We start from the raw sequence: 19,024 nt of genomic DNA, 5'->3' as shown, positions 1-19,024 counted from the left end.
CACGTGGTTGCAATACGTAATTTAGAGTAGTACTGTAGTAAAAAATGTAAATAGCTGTATACATTTGTCCACTAGAGTGCGCCCCACACACATTTTTAGAAACTCCTGCATATGCGTGTAATTGCGCAAATGAGGCTACGTAAGCAGGTGAAAGAGCGGCCAGCGGTTTTTTTAACACTCACTTTGAACCTGTGCCGACGTAAGGGTGATCGTAAGTCTGGATTTGTTTTGTCAGATGTTACTTTTACAGAAAGGGTTACGTTTTGGAAGGATTTTTATTCAACGAACTGCTCCACCTCCTCTGACTACCTGCATTTGTTGTCGGTCAGACACAGAGACGCGAAGCAGTGGATTACAACGCGCTTTTCTCTATTTCTCTATTTCTTGTAGTTTCTACCGATGCACAACCTACCCAATCTTCACGGAAAAGAGGCGCGCTTGCACTAAAATCGCTGCCTTTTTGACAGCCTAACTTGTGAGGTACATAATAGCAGTCATGTTGGAGAGCGCTGGAAAATATGCCATGAAGAAAAGAAAGAGACCCGTTCAGAAAATGTAAGGCATTTATATCTGAATAAAGTTTAAATACATTTGTCAATACAAAAGACACGCAAAAGTAACTATTATTAAAGTTTTGTAATCGTCTGCTTTTTTTGAACGTTTTAAAACGTACATAAAGTGTCCCACATGCAAACCTTTCCAGTTTTTCTCTACACTGAATAATTTATCTATGTAATTCATGTAGAACAGATAAAAAGTTTGTATTATAGTCTGCAGTATACCATGGTTAAAGTACAATTCCGTTGTCATAGTAAGTTACAAGCAGATTTCTTAGTGGAAGGTTTTTCTTTACAGTAAACGGTGAATATCGAAGATTTAACGACGGTTCCATAAGATGACGTCATTTGAACGCTCAGATGACTTGTTCTTTGCCCCAGAAGTAGGCCACAGAAGAAGCCTCCCTATCTCCTATTTGACATGTTCCAACATGCTTCATAAGAGTCATTCTGTTATCATTTAGCACAGCTTCGATGATACTTTAAATCAGGAGGATTGAAATTAAAACATCGCTGATAAGTGACAACAATGCATTGTGTCAAGACTTGCTTAAGTTAGGGCAGTGTATGGCCGTACTAACAAGCCTTCCCTGCAAAGTGTATTTACGAGAGAGTTGCCTCATGTAAATGTAAACAATAGCTTCTCCACTGTTGCAGATTAAAGCCCAAAGCTCACGACGACGTGAAGTCGAACCCCTCAAAACGGCACCGGGATCGGCTCAATGGCGAGTTGGAAAAGCTCGCGGGCCTCCTGCCTTTCTCCGAGGACGTCAGGGAGCGTCTGGACAAGCTGTCTGTGCTGCGGCTCAGCGTGGGCTACGTTAGGATCAAAAAGCTGCTCCGCGGTGAGTCGAAGAGGCCGTGCTGCAGGCCGTGGTTTGAACCCAGGCTGATGGTTGTTGCCTTATCCGAGACCCTTTCTAACCCTAACCCTAGCTTTGTACTTTCTGTGGTGACACACATACCACACCGATGCTTCCACATGAGTTCTGAGCAACTAGTACTTCTGTGAAGTTGGTTCACTGCATAGCTGATAAGACTGCTGTGTATTAACGAGACCCTGATTCAAGGGGCAGATGGCTCTCATGCTGAGGGTAACATGAGAGGAAAGAGGAAAAGAGGAAAGAGGAAAGAGGAAACCCAACTGCTGTTTCTGTCCCCTTCTGGATGCCCCAGAATCAGCAAATATCTTTCAGCAGGCATAATCAAACTGTCCTTGACGTTTGGAATTTTGCCATTGGAAGTTTTGGGTTTAAGTGAGGGTTTGGGAATAGATTTAAGGTTAAAGTTAACCAGGAGTCATGCAGTATAGACCTGCAGGTCAATCACACATTTTAATTGTTATGTGCACTAACATATTAGATTCAGATCTGGATTAAGCTGCTACTTGTGCGAGAGCAAAACATATGCGAAGAGCACAGGGTCTGTAGGATGTGCAAATGTAGTGCACCAGAGCCAGCCAATCAGGGGCAGGACGTAAAGATAGGTGTGTAGATCTGAAGGTCTGGAGCAGATCTGGGACCCCTGAGGACCACCTCTAGGTGGAGGGAAAGGGAGGCTGGATCGGAAGACTCTCGCACGGCAGTTCCCAGACCCAGTCCCACCCATCCACGCGTTCTGCGTGTTCTGCAAGGTGTCCTGACTCACCTGACTCAACTCATGGGTTTGATATTTGTGACATGCAATTAGATTAGGAAAAAGCATGCTAGCATGGACATTGTGGTTTTGGGAAGTATGGGTGAATATGGACAGCTGGGACAGGGCAGTGGGTTCTGCAGTGGGTTCTGCTCACACCTCATTGGACTTCATGTAATCGCTGATGTTTACCTGAATTCGTTCGTATTCTGTCAAATTTGTGACCAGTTGTATGTTAGTTTCAGGGACTGGTAGTTTGGGGGGGGAGGGTCATCTGTATCTCCAGAGTTGAGAAGAAAGGAATCTGTGGTCCAGATGGGATTGCCTGAAAGACGTTTGCTGGTACTGATCTGGAAGCAGCTAGGGTTAAATAAAGTGGAAACTTTGTCTCCTTCTGCTTGAAGAAAAACCAGTCCAACACGCTGGCTAATTTGCTCATTGTTGTAAAGTAGTTTGTTTTTTTTTTCTGCCCTGACAAACATTCAAATGAGAGGTAAAGTTCACCATTACTTCCAGAGGACCAGGAGACCATTACTCTGTTAAAGCCATAATCGGTTGCATTTAAGCAGTACTTACCTCATCTGAACAACTAATGCAGACCAGCTTCAGTTCAGATTCGAAGATTATGGCTATGGTGCTTTTGTTTTAAATTCTTTCGCCATTAAATTATTAACCTAAATTATTAATCAAAATCAAGTGAAAAGTTCAGCTAAGCGCGAGATTTCAAACGTGAGGGGCGACCGTATCGCTGCTTTTTACACATCCTAAAAGCGGTTGTATTTAGGCCTTGTTTACATCTGACTTCTTGTTGTCGTGATGGATGGCTACGTCACGTGACACCCAAAGGGAATGTGTGCAGAGCTCTCTGCCCCAAGGCACTGCTTGCAGGAGTCTAGACTGCATCTCATGCGCCTGAGTACACATACCCGCGAAGCGAAGGCTCATCTCTCACGGTTTGGCACATGTATGGGATCTTAATTATTCACCCTTTGCGTGAGTGCTGACTATCAACACGCATTAACTACATCTGCATTCTTATGTAGGTAGAGCCAACAGTCATTATTCGTTACAGTGATTTGCGGTACACAAACTGTCCTTTGTCTGTTTACGAGGTGTTGGCATGTATCAGTGAGGTTGCCCTAGGTGACCGTAAGCCCGCCCACCTCTGATGTGCATCTACAACCTTATAGGAGGGTGTGGTGATGGATGCAACAAAAGACCCATAATGAGACACCACAATTAATCCAGAAACATGTGTGTGGTTTGAATGTACAAACTTTTTATTTTGCCTTGTATATTAGACATACAGGGAATCAGTCTTGGTGTGTACACACATAGACAGACTAGAAAAGTGCCCAGACTATCTGGAACAAGGTTAGAATGTTCAAGATCATCATTTTTGAAGGTAATTTCACAAAATCATCATAATGTCCCTTTCCTCAGCAATACCATCCTGCTGTCCATCTATTCTTTATAATAAAAGCTTAAAATAGGAAATGGATTAGGAGGTTGTGATTACGCCATGCACAATAAGCTGTGATATAACTGTATTGGTAAAAGCATATAACATATGTGAACACTCTATATTTAGTACTTTCCAAGTTCATTTAAGCCAGTCTGCATAGGTGTTTAGCACTCCTAAAAGTATCACCCCCACCCCACATGCTTATATTTAGTCTTCTTTGTTATAGCAAAAGAATTTCCATAACTTTGCACCTTTAACAATCACAGTAATATTCAATGTCGTGTTTTTTTCTGATTAACTCCTCTCGTCTGTTCCAGCAGCTATGAGGAAAAACAGTGAGAGTGCATCATCCTCTTTTGGCCACGGGAGGACGGCGTCTTCAGCAGATTCACTCAGTCTCTCTGAGGGGGATCTGTTGCTGCAGGTGAGTCAGAGACATTAGTTCAGCCCAGGATCAGCCCAGGATCAGCCCAGGATCAGCCCTTGTAGACAGCGGTCTGAGCCCAGAAGGACAGAAGCGAGACAGACATGGCTCCCCATGACTATTAATAGCTGTCATCTGTTTCTTCTCCTCAGGCTTTGAATGGTTTCATCTTGGTGGTGTCCATGGAGGGCTGCATCTTCTATGCTTCTCCTACTATACAAGATTTTTTGGGTTTCCATCAAGTAGGTTATTAATCTGGGTTTTGCCTCACACATACACTCCTGAGACATCATGCTGACTGTCCAATGTTCCGTATTCTTTATCCAGTCAGATGTTATTCACCAAAGCATTTATGAGCTGATCCATATCGATGACCGCGCCATGTTCCGATGCCAGCTTCACTTTGCCTTCGACCCAGATGGAGATGGTAGGAGATGTAACACGGAACACGACTGTGACGTCCATTGAGTCGTCCTTCTGTTCTGCTGTGATGCACAACTAAACAAACCTCTACTGAACAAAAGGATATTATATGCACTTGTTATTGCACTGTCAGGTAACAAGGAGAGATACAGCCCTCGTCACCTCCCTCCAGAGAACTCCGCTTTCTTGCAAAGGAGCTTCTGCTGCCGATTCCGATGTCTTCTGGACAACTCGTCCGGCTTCTTGGTAAAGGTCTACCCACTCTCATCTATTCTGCAAAATATTCACCTGGCCTTAGATCATGAATTTTGTGGCTCATCATGGTCTCATTCATAGCTCAAGTTTCCAGTAAAAGTTTCTGGTTGTTTTGTTTATTTCTGTTTTTTTTTTTCCCAAATCATTTCTTCACATGCAGTTTTTACTTCCTGCTTTGTGTGTGCAGGCCCTGAATTTCCAGGGGAGGCTGAAGTATCTAACTGGAGAAGAGGAGGGTGTGAAGAAGGGCGCAGGGGCTCATTCTCAACTCGCTCTGTTCGCGCTTGCCATCCCCGTACAGCCTTGTGGCATCTTGGAGATCAGGACCAACACCCTCATTTTCCAGACCAAACACAAGCTGGACTTTACACCACTGTCAATAGACACCAGGTATAGCACAGTGAAGCAGGACTTCTGAGGGTTTTGGTTTGGAATTTGATTCTTTATTGTTAAAGAATAACAATAAATATTGTTATAGAGAGCTATAGAGTTCTCTTGTTATAGAGAACTGAAGAATGTTTATAGCAAAAATGATCAATTGTAAATGTATTCTCTCACAATCTCACTCTATTTCTAAATATTTTTATTTATGAACTTTATTGGAATTGGCAAATAATTGTGCTTCCTACAGGAGTTTGTTTCTGAAATGACTGTCTTTGGCCTAGGTGTACATGTGTGTATGCATGTATATATAAAGGTAGCAATTCAATAGTTTTGCAGTGTTTTCATTTACTTTGTTCTGTGTGTCGTTTGAAAGAGGCAAGGTGGTTTTGGGGTACACGGAGATTGAGCTGTGCTCAATAAGCTCTGGCTACCAGTTTATTCACGCTGCTGATATGATGTATTGTGCAGACAATCACCTAAGAAGTAAGTTGCCACTTTAGTGAACTCGCAAATAACACGGCTGCGCTACTTTATAAATAGACTAACAAATGCTTGGCAGCTCGCCATAGCAAATCAGCAATGTGAGAACCTGTGACCGATACAGCTTTTAGAAGCTCTGAGGTGGATTCTGTTCGGTTCCCTGCATGCCAGTGATGAGGAAAGGAGAGAGCGGCTTCACTGTCTTCCGTCTCCTGACGAAGAGCAGCTTGTGGGTCTGGGTCCAGGCAAACGCCCGAGTTGTGTTCAAGGGAGGGAAGCCTGATTTTGTAATTGCTCGGCAAAAAGCCTTAACGTGAGTAGCATCATCAAAAGCTTTTTTTTTAAAGCTCCCGAAGGAGCCAATATACATGGCATGTTGTTAATAATCTGTAAGGCCTGTTTTCAGTGATGTACATATTCCTGTTTGCTCTATCCAGAGATGAAGAGGGCGAGGAACATCTGCGTCAAAGATGCCTGCAGCTTCCCTTCACCTTCGCAGGAGAAGCCGCCCTATATGGAACCTTTCCCAGCATGGAGGACCCAAAGGCACAGAGCGGCCCATCCAGTTCCACAAAGAAGACAAGAGCGTCTAGATCTTCAGAACAGACAGGCCTGGATGCAGACTCCCTCCAGGGGTCCTTACTCGGACAGGGCCACTCGGTCTACATCCAACCCCCACAGCCAGAAAACCAGACCCTCATAGACAGTGACACGCTCGGTGTATCCAGTGCCACCCACACTCTGGCCCCTCCTGAATCCAGCCTAGAGCAGATCCTGGAGAAGAGAGGCATGCAGGGAACTGTGAGGGACCCGGAGGTAAACCAGGCAGACCTGTTGGAATGGGACAATGCCTTATTGAGGATACATCTAGAGAGAGGAGATGGGCCCGTCCAACTGAATGACATTCTAGCCAGCGATGTGTTTGCATATGTAGAAGAGGCTCTGCTGAAAGAGACCACTCTGAAGGACTGTAAGCAGAATGACCCTAAAGGAACAGGCATGGGGAAAGGTGAGACTATTGGGGCTTCTCAATGTGAGCCTATGGATCCGCTTCAAAGTGGTTCGTGGCCCACCAAGCCAAATTCAGATTCGGTTGTATACGGGTTTGAAGAGCAAGTTAAGTCCAGCGAGAGGAACATAAGTGGTTTTCTGGGATTTGGATTCCAACCACTGCTCTTAAAAACTACGGACGATAGCCCCCGCAGTCCCTCGTAGTTTCCCCTTGTACTGCATAATATTTTCAGTCTGAACGTCTACAAAATCCTACGACAAACATCCAACAAGGACATTTGACAGGCCAATGCAATTAAACAATGAGCCAAAATGTTTGGCAGCCACAGAAATGGTAACAGGTTGACCTTCAGGTATTCAGCAATGGTCAAAAGGACTACACTTACCATAATCCCACATCAATACAAGTCATCCAATGGAGATATACACATGTGCTGTTTAATGTTCAGGACCATCAGTGACGGGGACAAGTTCACCACAGGTCATGGATTACCATGGAACCACTAAGCTCAGGGCTCTGTTCCCTGATTGTATGTTTAACATGAACATTGCAGACATGCCACAGACATCTGTCCCAGAGACTGGTAGTCACACTGTCAGACGGTCACAAATCTGCGCTCAGCAATTACTCATTGCAATTATTAGTTTAGTGAACTGGGCAGCGGTTCTGGCAGATCAAGATGCTGGACATAAGATGCTGACTCCACTAAATGAACGTGCGGTCATGTGAGTTTGGGCCTCGCTGTACAGACTCTCATATGTGCACAACGTAGTCATCACTGCACTGTTGTTTGTCCAAGAACCATGCTAATTCAGCTTCAATTGAAAGATAAACATCCACCAGGCTTTCCTGGAAGCCATCACATCTGGAGATTGCCTCCCTAGGGCCCCTAGTCTCCAAGAGCCTGCCACATGTCTCAATTAGACATCTTCATTCACAACATTTTATTGTAACTCAGTGTTTTCAGCCTTAAATCCAATATGGACATTAAGTCATACAGTGCAGATTACTTAATACTTATGTGAAATAGTAAATTTTCTGACCTTGATGAATAGTTCCTCATAGTTTTAGATTCATTGTACACATTTTGTCATGATTTGACGTTTTGCTATATAACAAATATATAATATATATATTATACACTCACCGGCTACTTTATTAGGTACACCTGTCCAACTGCTCTTTAACGGAAATGTCATCAGCCAATCACATGGCAGCAACTCGGTGCATTTAGGCATGTAGACATGGCCAAGACGATCTGCTGCAGTTCAAACCGAGCATCTCAATGGGGTGATTTAAGTGACTTTGAACGTGGCATGGTTGTTGGTCCAGATGGGCTGGTCTGAGTATTTCAGAAACTGCTGATCTACTGGGATGTTCACGCACAACCATCTCTAGGGTTTACAGAAAATGGTCCGAAAAAGAGAAAATAGCCAGTGAGCAGCAGTTCTGTGGGTGCGCAGAAGACCATCTCTGAACAAACCTTGAGGCGGATGGGCTACAGCAGCAGAAGACCACACCGGGTGCCACTCATGTCAGCTAAGAACAGGAAACTGAGGCTACAATTCGCACAGGCTCACCAAAAGTGGACAATAGAAGATTGGAAAAACGTTTGGTATGATGAGTCTAGATTTCTGCTGCGACATTTGGATGCTAGGTTCAGAATTTTTAGTCAATCACATGAAAGCATAGATCCATCCTACCTTGTATAAACGGCTAAGGCTGGTGGTTGTGGTGGTGCAATGGTGACGTGGATATTTTCCTGGCACACTTTGGGCCCATTAGTACCATTTAGGCATCATGTCAACACCACAGCCTACTTGAGTATTGTTGCTGACCATGTCCATCCCTTTATGACCATAGTGTACCTATCTTCTAATGGCTACTTCCAGCAGGATCACACGATATGTCATAAAGCTCGAATCCTCTCAGACTGGTTTCTTGAACATGACAATGAGTTGACTGTACTCGATTGACCTCCACAGTCACCAGATCTCAATCCAATAGAGCACATTTGGGATGTGGTGGAACGGAGATTTGCATCATGAATGTACAGCCGACAAATCTGCAGCAACTGTGTGATGCTATCATGTCAATATGGACCAGACTCTCTGATGAATGTTACCAATACCTTGTTGAATCTATGCCACGAAGGAATAAGACAGTTCTGAAGGCAAAAGGAGGTCCAACCCGGTACTAGCAAGGTGTACCTAATAAAGTGGCTGGTGAGTGTATATTGTTATTGTCTATTAGGCACTAAAATTGTATTGTTGTATATTATGTGTATGTTGTCCTATGGCAGCTGAAAGTGGTTTCAACACAAGTTATTAAAGCTATAATTAGTAAATATAGATTGTATAGATTGTAGGGTAAAACTTTAGTCTTGGAACGTAGGTTGCAAAACCATTGCGGTTTGGCTGTTTCTGTTGTGTATTATAAGCCTTTTGTTATTAATTTGATGAGGGACCTATGATTAGAGGGGCAAAATATACATGGGTTACGGTGATGAATGTCAATCATTTAACAATTACAATCTGTTTATTATGACCGAACGTCTGTTTAATTAACTGCACACAGAAACCGTTAAGGATTTAATGACTAAACATTTCATCCATCCAAAGATTTCATTGTTGTGTACTATATTTCAGCTAGAAGATACTGTCATGTCAGTTCATCTATTGGTTTACTACCAAAATGTTTAATGTATTTCCTCTTTTATCTGCCTATTACTGACATTTTTACATTGATTTTTGTACTCCATAATTAGCATAAAAATTATAAAAGGGCATTGTGTATGTTTTGTAGAGTTTTGCAGGGATTTATACAAATGTAAATTTTTCAACCTTAAAATTAGTTTTTAACTTTGACAGTAATGACAATGTAAGAATAAATCATGAAATTGCACTGTCCTATATGTGTAGGCTACTTATTTTATCTAATAATTAAGTCAAATGGTTTAAATGATCATTCATTGTGTATTTTAAGATTCATTTGCACTCTAAACACTTTCATTGTGTTGTGTAGCTATGTGAAAGGAGACGCAGGCAGCCGCCTGCACCCTCCCCCAAGACGTTGCTGTTTGTGCGTGGGTGTGTTTGGGTGTACAATACACAGAGAGGGAGCACATTGGTAGCATGTTGTGATCTTGTCCTGATCACCATGTGCCACCTTAATCACAACAAACTATGTCGCCATGGGAAGACCTTGGAAGTGCAGGAGACGAGCAAGAACGTCTCCTCTTCCTCTCGTGACGTACAACTCAGAGTCCTCCATAATCCACAGATCTCAAGCCTTTGCTTTGACCTAAACCTTTAAAAGGCACTGCTAAGATGCTCATCTGTCACAAGAGCCGTAGGAGCCGTTGAACTGCGTAGCGTGTGTGTGTATAACCTCGAAAGACGCTGCCGGCTGTTTGTACTAGATGTTTGCCAATATACTTTCAGCCTTTGATCCAGTTAGAATAGGGATTAATCTAGGGGCAAATCTAAATTTACAGAAATCAATATTGGTATATTTAATCATTTGATTCAAGGAACTTGAGGTGATGTGTGCTGCTTAGAAAATGTTTTAAAAGCAATCTGTTGTGGAGGTTTGAGAAGTAGAGCAACTTTGCCAGGTTATGGCCTCAAGCACTGAGCGATCCAACGCTGGCTTTGCTTTCAATGTATATTTTCACCGTAAATATACCATGTAAGTCAAGAAAGCTTTTCAAGAAATGTCAAAGCCTCTTCATCACACTTTTAGAGCCTTTTTTCCACAGAAGGCTCCTGGTGGTATATTCACCAGTATTCTTTGGCTGTTATAAAGTTTACTCACTGGGTTCATTTTCCTTTGCCTTGCCCAGTTGAGAACGTTACTCACCCACTTCCACCCTAAGAGCATGCCTGACGCTGGAGCATGCCCAATGGGTGGAGCATCCCTGATGGGTAGAGTGTTCTTAGACAAAGGGGTTTTTTTCTGCTGATGGACCAGTGGCTCCCCCTTGTGGGCCTTTGAAGCACTACCGTTCAGGTCTCTGATATTTAAACTCATGAGCCTTACTCATACATGTGTTGTCTACTCATAGTTACATTCTGTAAATTTTACTGTTAATTCTTAAAGTAGATAAGTAAAGTTGCAGGTTTTGGTGAGGACACATTTCTTCAACTAAAACACATTTGGATTATACCTATAGAAATACGCTGACCTGGGAGTTGTGGAATTTGAATGCCCACAGTGACAAAAACAATACTTAAGATGTTTCTTTCACAGTCAGACAACAGTAATCATTCTAGAATAATAAAAGAATACTCGTGGCTGTGAGAATTCATTGGTTCAACAATCACTGTGTGTGCTGTGACTGTTTAGTCAGGCTGTCAGAATGTCAGCACAGGAAGTCGATTTTAAACATTTTAAACTCTTTGGTGCCATTAACAGTCAGTAAGGAAAAAATATACATTGAGGTTAAGGACATCACTAACAAGAATGTAAAGGTTGAGAAATTCACTCTTGGCCAGAATGCAGCGTCCCTGGACGTAGGCCGTTCAAGGGCATGGGATTATGGATTCCCTCCCTGACAAAGTGTTGCTTGTGCCTCACCTGCGTCAGATCCCCGGAAGGTCACATGACTGAAGGAGATGTCGGACATAAAGTGCTGACCTCACTGACACGGCCTCACGGCCAGACCTGCTGCTGCCTTATGACCTAATGGATAGCACAGAGGTCAAAGGAGAAAGATCGTCCAAGAAAGCTGCAGATACGCCATTGAGGGGCTACAGTGGTGAAGGCCAGAAGAAGGACTGTATTAGTCTTTACTTCAGTAGGCTTCAGACAAGGTCTGTCCCGCTTGTACAGTACAAATGGGCTGTGCAAAAGTGAATATCCTGCAGCATTTAAGCCCTGACCTTTTGGCCTACTGCTGCTTTTGGCTCGTGAGACGTGTCTAGCTGGATCTTGGGGGTACACGTGAGACGTGTCTAGCTGGATCTTGGGGGTACACGTGAGACGTGTCTAGCTGGATCTTGGGGGGTACACGTGAGACGTGTCTAGCTGGATCTTGGGGGGTACACGTGAGACGTGTCTAGCTGGATCTTGGGGGGTGCACGTGAGACGTGTCTAGCTGGATCTTGGGGGTACACGTGAGACGTGTCTAGCTGGATCTTGGGGGGTACACGTGAGACGTGTCTAGCTGGATCTTGGGGGTACACGTGAGACATGTCTAGCTGGATCTTGGGGGGTACACGTGAGACGTGTCTAGCTGGATCTTGGGGGTACACGTGAGACATGTCTAGCTGGATCTTGGGGGGTGCACGTGAGACGTGTCTAGCTGGATCTTGGGGGGTACATGTGAGACGTGTCTAGCTGGATCTTGGGGGTACACGTGAGACATGTCTAGCTGGATCTTGGGGGGTACACGTGAGACGTGTCTAGCTGGATCTTGGGGGTACATGTGAGGTCCACCATTTGCAAATATGCATTCAGGGCTTTAGCATGATAGAATGGTACATTTTGTATTATTTCAAGAGACCAGCCAAATGTAACTCAGTATCCTTTTAGATTTAACACCAGATAAACCAATAGGCTACCTGCTTCAGTGGTAGCGATGGGGCTCCCAGAGCGCCTGACGCTACACTTTTTATTTATGACGCTACCTATTCAACTGTTCCACCATTAGGGGCACTGTTCATCTTTATTTAGAGAAACTAGACTGCATTAACTGACCTGCTAATCTACCTTTATTGATAAGTAAACCTGGAAATTTGAGGTGTGTGTGTGTGTGTGTGTGTGTGTGTGTTTGCATTCAATATGTTCAATGTTTGTTTAATCTTTATTTATTACAATATTCAGATATCAGTAGCCTATCTGAAAATGCAATTCCAACTTTCCAAAATGACGTTATTGTAATTTGCTGTTATTACTGAAATATTAAATACATATTTCAGCATGTATAATACGGCTGGGATGACTGTGGGCGGCTCTTCTGTCTTTTATTTCCCCGTTCTGTGTCTCATCACATTGTCAAGCGCCAAGGAAAAGGGCGACCAGTTTGTTTTTAACACAACAACAGATGGAGATGGTGTCACTGCATTCGACTGCAGCTCCAAAATCTGAAAGGGAATATCACGGAAAAACAGAGTCCAGATTGCTGCTTCCTCAGATGCCAGATATCCCCGGGGTAAAATTAAGGAAGTTCAGCATTTGTTCAAGCGCCAAAAGAGCTATAATTATAAGAATGCCCAGGCAGACAATAAACATTAAATCAATCACTTCTTTATTAGACTGTTTATCTGGCCTTTGTAATACAGTGGTTTATAAGCCAATCGTATATATTTCTTTTGACCACTATGAATGTGGAACTGGATTTTGTTCTGACCACAGTGAGTTCTGAATTACCAGTAGTCAAAAGGATAACTTGCATTTCATATCAGATGTTATCAATAATACCAGATGAATGACCATTTATTTATGATTGTGTGCGTGTGTTGGGTGAGTCAGCACGTTTTTTGTGTGATGACTACTGGGCATGGTATTCTGTGATGTATACATTTATGTTTTTTGGCTTCTGTCATAGCCTGTATCCTCTGTGGTTCCCTATCTGTATAACTGGGGCCCACAGGAACTGCAGACCCAAAAGAAGAGTTCTCTTCTCCAATAAACAATGATTAACTTTTTTTTTGTCAGTGGAGAAAAGGTGTTACGTTTACTGGTTTATTAGGGGCAAAGACTCTTTTTCTCCATACTTTTCTATGCTATCAAATTAATACAGAACTGGTTTGGACTGGTTTGTTTTGATGGCATTCAAACTGCATGGTATAACAAAATTAAGCTATTTAACTACATGGTAAGTCATCTTCTAATGTACCAATTCCTTCTGGTTTCTTTATAATCATCATTTCCTACATTACTAAACCTAGTATTTAAAATGTTTTTATTTCACAGTTATTTAAATAACTAACCTAATAATACTGATTTAAAATATATATAATTAAAATACATTATTACATACCAATAAATATTTTAATAACATTAAAATAATGATTATCTAAAAAAGTCAGGTAATCATAATTTAACCTGACTCATAAGACTCATAATGATCAAGCGCTTTTCTGAGCCTTAGAAATATTTCAAATTTCAGATATTTTGTCAGATAGAACCCAAATAACAAGTGCAATCTCCAAAAATAGATTTCTGCCACATATGTGTTTCTGGGGCTGTTTTTATTTCCTACTGAGTTACTTGGAACAGAGGAAAGAGAACCTGATCTCAGATCAGAGAGGCTTACAGTAACTTGAGTGGAATCATCCGATTCATCCCATTCTGTTAAGGATTTGTGAAGGAAATAGTATATAAAACTGTAGGTACTTCTCTGATTGGATTAGAGAATGTCATGTTGAACCAATCACAATCTCCTGACAAATCAGAAACCTGGATATGAGAGTAGCAACTACATTGTCGTATTATTTGTTTTGGGTCTTTTCTTTTTTTTATCTTCTTACTTGTCCATGTTTTGAATTAGAACACTTGTCTTCTAAGCTGCACAGTTTCTAAAAGTTCTTAAGTTTATTATGAAATTTGTGATATTACACCAGTTTCACAGTATTAAAACCATCATGGAAGGCACAAACTTTTAGATCCCTTTGAACAAGTAAGATTTGCCTGTATTAAACATTAATTGGATTTTGATTTTAAGAAATTACCCTTCATTTGTGGTTATTTGCATAAATCTAAAATATTAATAGGTTCATTTGGATGAGCAGAAAATAATCTGTAGTCACAAAGGACTCTTCCTCACTTTGCCCCTTGAGACAGATTGCAAATCGTTCCGTCTCGCTTACAGTGTTGGGAGCAAAAAGCACACATATGAAATGGGATGTGCCCCATCATGCACCGGTGTGAAGTGAAACTCTGCTTTAGGACCCTCTATGTCAAAATTCCACCTTTGACTCTTGGCTTTTGTGCCTTTGATTAGGGAAGAATATGCATGTTTCATGATAATGAGGATCTGACGTCACATAGAGGATCACTAAAAAGAAAATCCTTGCACTAGTTTAAGTATTTGGGAATATTGGGACTGGAGGTGTTCACCAACATTTAAGGGACAGTGACCTGTAGTTCTAATAATATACCACGGCTCCACCGTATTTTGGAGTCAGAGGGCTTTTCATATTGCCTGGCGCTACCTTCATATTTCACTGATATGAAATTCAGATTTTTGAGTGGGAGAGTAGAAAACGGGAGGAGGGAATGGATTAGGTAGTAGTGAAGGGATGGGGAGGGAGAGAGAGAGAGAGAAAGAGAGAGAGAGAGAGAGAGAGAAAGAGAGAGAGAGAGAGAGAAAGAGAATATTTCCAGACATTTCGCTCCTCACTGTGCGGACCATCAGACGTCATGGGGCAGATTGTTTTGACACCCCGTTAAGAAATTCAGGAGGAAGATGGACGGCTCATGAAATTTGCAGGCCCTGATTGAATTTATGATATTTTCATAAAGGCCATCAAGTGTGGACGCCTGCAGGGAGGACAGACTGACAGGCATGGGGGGGGGGGGGGGGGGGGGGGCGTGCACTCCCTCCATCTTTCTTTCTCCCTCCTCCACTCTACACCATTCTTTCCTCCATGCTTTGCGCTGTCCGGAGGAGGATGAACAGACCCTCTCACATTTAAATGTGCCTTTTTGCTCGGTGGCACATTTATTCGTTTTTGGGTCCCCGCCGCTCCGGTCCTGTCGGCTGCTGGTGTGCCCGTCTGGCCGCTTGGTGCGTCAGTGGAGTGGGAAGGCCCATTTGAATTCCACACACACATACACACAGACACACAGACACACACACCGAACTGGCGTTAAGTAACAGGCACAGAAAATCTGCTGTGTGCTTCAGAGAAGGTCATACTGAGGAAAACCATAAAATAACCCCCATCAATCCACAACCCATCAGAAATCTTCTTGCTCATATGAGTACAGCTGGACACAGTGCAAGAGGAGTCTTCACCAATGGCTTGTGGTTACGATTAAGAGGCGGGATTCAACTAAAGCCAATTTGTAATGTCCCAGCAACAATGGCTGGGCTTGTTACTTTTGCTCAAACTTATACGTTCGTGCGTTATATGAGGTGTGCTCGATGCAGAACGGGATGGTCTCAAGTGAAGATAATAGAGTAGGACAATGATGATGAAATTCCTAAATGTTTTTTGTGTGTTTTTTGTTTTGTTTTTGTTTGTTTGTTTTCTTTAACATCTGGTGCTACACACTTTCTCAAAACACATATCTATCAGTAATAATGGGGCTTTTGTGTTAATAATAAATAAGTGGCAATAAATATCTAATATCCTACTGGACCTGTGCCTTGATTTCAAATGAGTTTGTCAGAGTTTTGCAGCCAGAAAGTAATGTCTTAATTATTTAATTTAACTAGGGAAAAAAATGAAGTACTAACGTAACACTTTTTTGGGTACAAATTCCTCAGTTCGCATTTGTAGATGTGGGTATGAGGAAAATCAAATATTTATAAGCGCACAATCCTTTCAATTATTTTTCCGACACTTTAATAAGAGGAAAAAATTTTCTAAATGAAATAGAACATTTTAATGCAACCCAGCTTTAATACATCCTAACACAATATGCCCATTTCAATTATTAAAACCAGATAGAGGCCTGGACCATTATATATTCATGTCTCAAAACATTCTCAGAGTGAAAATTCCGTTATTTTTCTGACAGTGATCTGCTCCTTGAAATGTGTTAAAAATGCCAGCGTGCTGAAATGAACAAAAAAGGCATAAACAAATACAACGGTGCCGCACTTGTGTTTGCCACGGCTCGCATTCATGAAGGATGGGTGCGTCGCTATTAGGTTTCTGATTACTAGATTCTCGAGAAGAAAAACACTCTGAGGGGGGGAGAGAGAGAGAGCACACTGATACTATTCCTTTCTCCAAAGCCCCTCTGGATTGTAGCTATTAATGTTTTACTGACATAAAAGAGCCTTCTAAACACACAGAGTTCAAGAATCCCAATGGCAGTTTCTTCTCCACTTCGTAACCCCCCTTCACAAACAAAATGCTGTGTCCACATCTCGTCATTGGTTTGGATTCGTTTCAAGAAGCACAAGCAAACCTCTTCGTCTTCATAAGAGTTCTTTTTTCTCTCCAGTGTCACACTAAGCAGGGCTTGACGAATCAAGACTGAACAGGAAAAAAAGTGTAAACCTGCATTAATAGCTGAAACTATTGAAAGATTAACACTTACCTGTCGTGTTAATGAGGTATATAGCAGACAGTGTGTTGGAGGAGAAGATCATCTCTATTGCACACTCCGATGCTAGATGTTTTAAACTCACACTTAGGCTGTGTTTAAAATGATAGACCACAGCATTTCTACCAAGCCTATAGCATACTTCTCCCGATTACATAAGATATAGTACCCGAGATATGGTGTACTGTATGTTTAACCTCCAACACACCAATACTTTGCCATTCTGGTTGAAGTTGTTCTTCGGTGCAGACTTCAAGCACTGTCAAGCCAATTGTTTTTAAATGTTATCTGCCAAAAGATGGACTGGTTGTAACCATGACAACCACCTCCTGTATCACTTATCGCTAAGGAAATTGGGAGCCTAGTGCAGGTGCCGGCATCTGTATCCCCCACAATCTTATTGGAGTTGGTGCGCACGCCAGCTTCAGTCTTCATGAATCTGTCAATTAACACGCAGAGTCAGAATACTGCATATCAGTGCATATACACCAGATGGACTAGATAGCAAGAAAGGATGCCTACAACAAAAATTAAATGCATAACAGAAAAATGGCAACCTACACAATCAGACGTACATGGTGTTTTGTACCATGTAAAACCTCCGGATAATAAAACATGGACAAACTGTTGTGGATAGCTTCAGCAGGCGTAAAGTCCATTAGGTGTGTGTTCAGAACAGACCTTCCTCCCCGAGTTTACTCTCGGTAACACCAGAAGCAGGCTGTAGGGCACTGTCCATAAGATGAAGAAACACTGGCTAGCCATTGCGTCTAAGCCCGTACCGTCTCCTGGTGCAGTGCAAGGGATTTCATGAACATGCACCCAGCCAATAGGCCCTACACTAACTCTTCACACACCTTCAGACACCCCACCCCCTTCAGACACGCTACATCTCTCTTCCAGCGTGTGGCCACATCATCAATTCTACTGTATCACAGCTACATGCTCGTGGGCGTGGCAAGGCAAGGCAAGGCAGCCATTGGCTGTTTTCCATATGTTTCTCTGATAACTCGTCGCCTTTATTTCTCTGCGAGGCTGAATTCTTCAGGTCGTGGTTAGTTCTAATGTTAAGGTGATAAGGCTGAGGGTGAGGGTGTGTGGCGGGTGTGAATTTGCCAGGTTCGTGGGAGGCTGGGTGTGAACAGGCTGTCAGAATAACCACAATCATTATATTTGCCATAAAAGGAGATTCCACCTGACCATTTCTATGCTAATGCCTTCTGCTGTATCTTCTTCTAGGGCTTTTCACAAAAAGAGAAAACATTATTTATTCAAACAGAGATATTATTTTATTGAATGACGATTATTCTCTTATCTTTTTTCTCTTATTTCTACATACCATTAAATAAGAGCCCTATTTAACGCTTTCAGTTCAAATATAGCTTTGGCGTTTCCAGCGCCTTCCAATCTTAGTAACCAATAAAAAGACAAATTCTCAAAACAGATAATGAAACGCATTCATGCTCACTGAACATTTCAGTTCGTTAATTAATTCGAGATAATGATCTCTGCCTTACCTTTCATAATTCAGGATAAGTACACTGTCATTTGCTCAATTGCTTGCTTTTAACGTGCACGCTGGAAATCAGAGACGACAGTTCAGTGCACTCCAATTGGCTACAATTAGCAGGATCCATGTTTGTGAGCAAGAACACCAGTGCAAATAGCAATTTTCAGGTGGAAAACAACGCAGCATGCTTAAAACTGTGGCTGAGAGCCACTGACTTTGACCGTATATTTGTGTCCAGAGCTCATGGCAAGGCTCCTGTTTCAATCAGCACAGTCCTTCCTGGATGGCTCAAGCCTTTCTTCAGATATTTGACCCTCCTTTGTCCTTTATTTGCCCTATCTGCATGAGCCGTTGGCACGGGAGGTGAGCCCCGCCCCCTGCCCCTGCCCCTCCCTACTGCATTTACATACATAAATCTGCGGAGCAGATTTGTCCATTACAGCTGAGCATCCTAAGAGCAAGGCCTGGGGCTCCAGAGGCTAATAAGCCATGTGCTGTCAAAGCAGCAGCGCATCATTATAAATTGTGCATGGACTTTATGTTTTAAACATTTCAAGCACACCACTCACACTCTCACACACACGCATGCACATACACACAAACATTGGCACCGACGCCAAGCAACACTGGCAGGCCCGGTGCGAGTGAAGTG

The 19,024-nt window shown here is 42.5% G+C and overlaps 1 protein-coding gene across 1 annotated transcript; it reads left to right on the top strand.

Moving 5' to 3' along the window:
• The first annotated feature begins 159 nt into the window (after positions 1 to 159).
• On the top strand, positions 160 to 7,272 carry LOC143526103 (aryl hydrocarbon receptor-like). Its single transcript, XM_077020762.1, has 10 exons — positions 160 to 555; positions 1,215 to 1,402; positions 3,975 to 4,081; positions 4,234 to 4,323; positions 4,409 to 4,508; positions 4,638 to 4,750; positions 4,947 to 5,149; positions 5,517 to 5,626; positions 5,795 to 5,936; positions 6,061 to 7,272. Exons 1-10 carry the CDS (start codon positions 497 to 499, stop codon positions 6,836 to 6,838), a joined length of 1,890 nt encoding a protein of 629 aa, XP_076876877.1. The 5' UTR covers positions 160 to 496; the 3' UTR covers positions 6,839 to 7,272.
• Positions 7,273 to 19,024: the final 11,752 nt, after the last annotated feature.

This window comes from Brachyhypopomus gauderio, chromosome 10, assembly GCF_052324685.1.
Source record: "Brachyhypopomus gauderio isolate BG-103 chromosome 10, BGAUD_0.2, whole genome shotgun sequence".
NCBI lineage: Eukaryota > Metazoa > Chordata > Actinopteri > Gymnotiformes > Hypopomidae > Brachyhypopomus > Brachyhypopomus gauderio.
Note: the sequence above shows the minus strand (reverse complement) of the source record. Positions and strands in the feature narration are given on the sequence as shown.

Coding starts and splice junctions, on each gene's coding strand:
- LOC143526103 (XM_077020762.1), top strand. CDS start 497: ATGTTGGAGAGCGCTGGAAAATATGCCATGAAGAAAAGAAAGAGACCC. Junction 4,324..4,408: donor ATTTTTTGGGTTTCCATCAA/GTAGGTTATTAA, acceptor TTCTTTATCCAG/TCAGATGTTATTCACCAAAG. Junction 5,627..5,794: donor TGCAGACAATCACCTAAGAA/GTAAGTTGCCAC, acceptor CCTGCATGCCAG/TGATGAGGAAAGGAGAGAGC.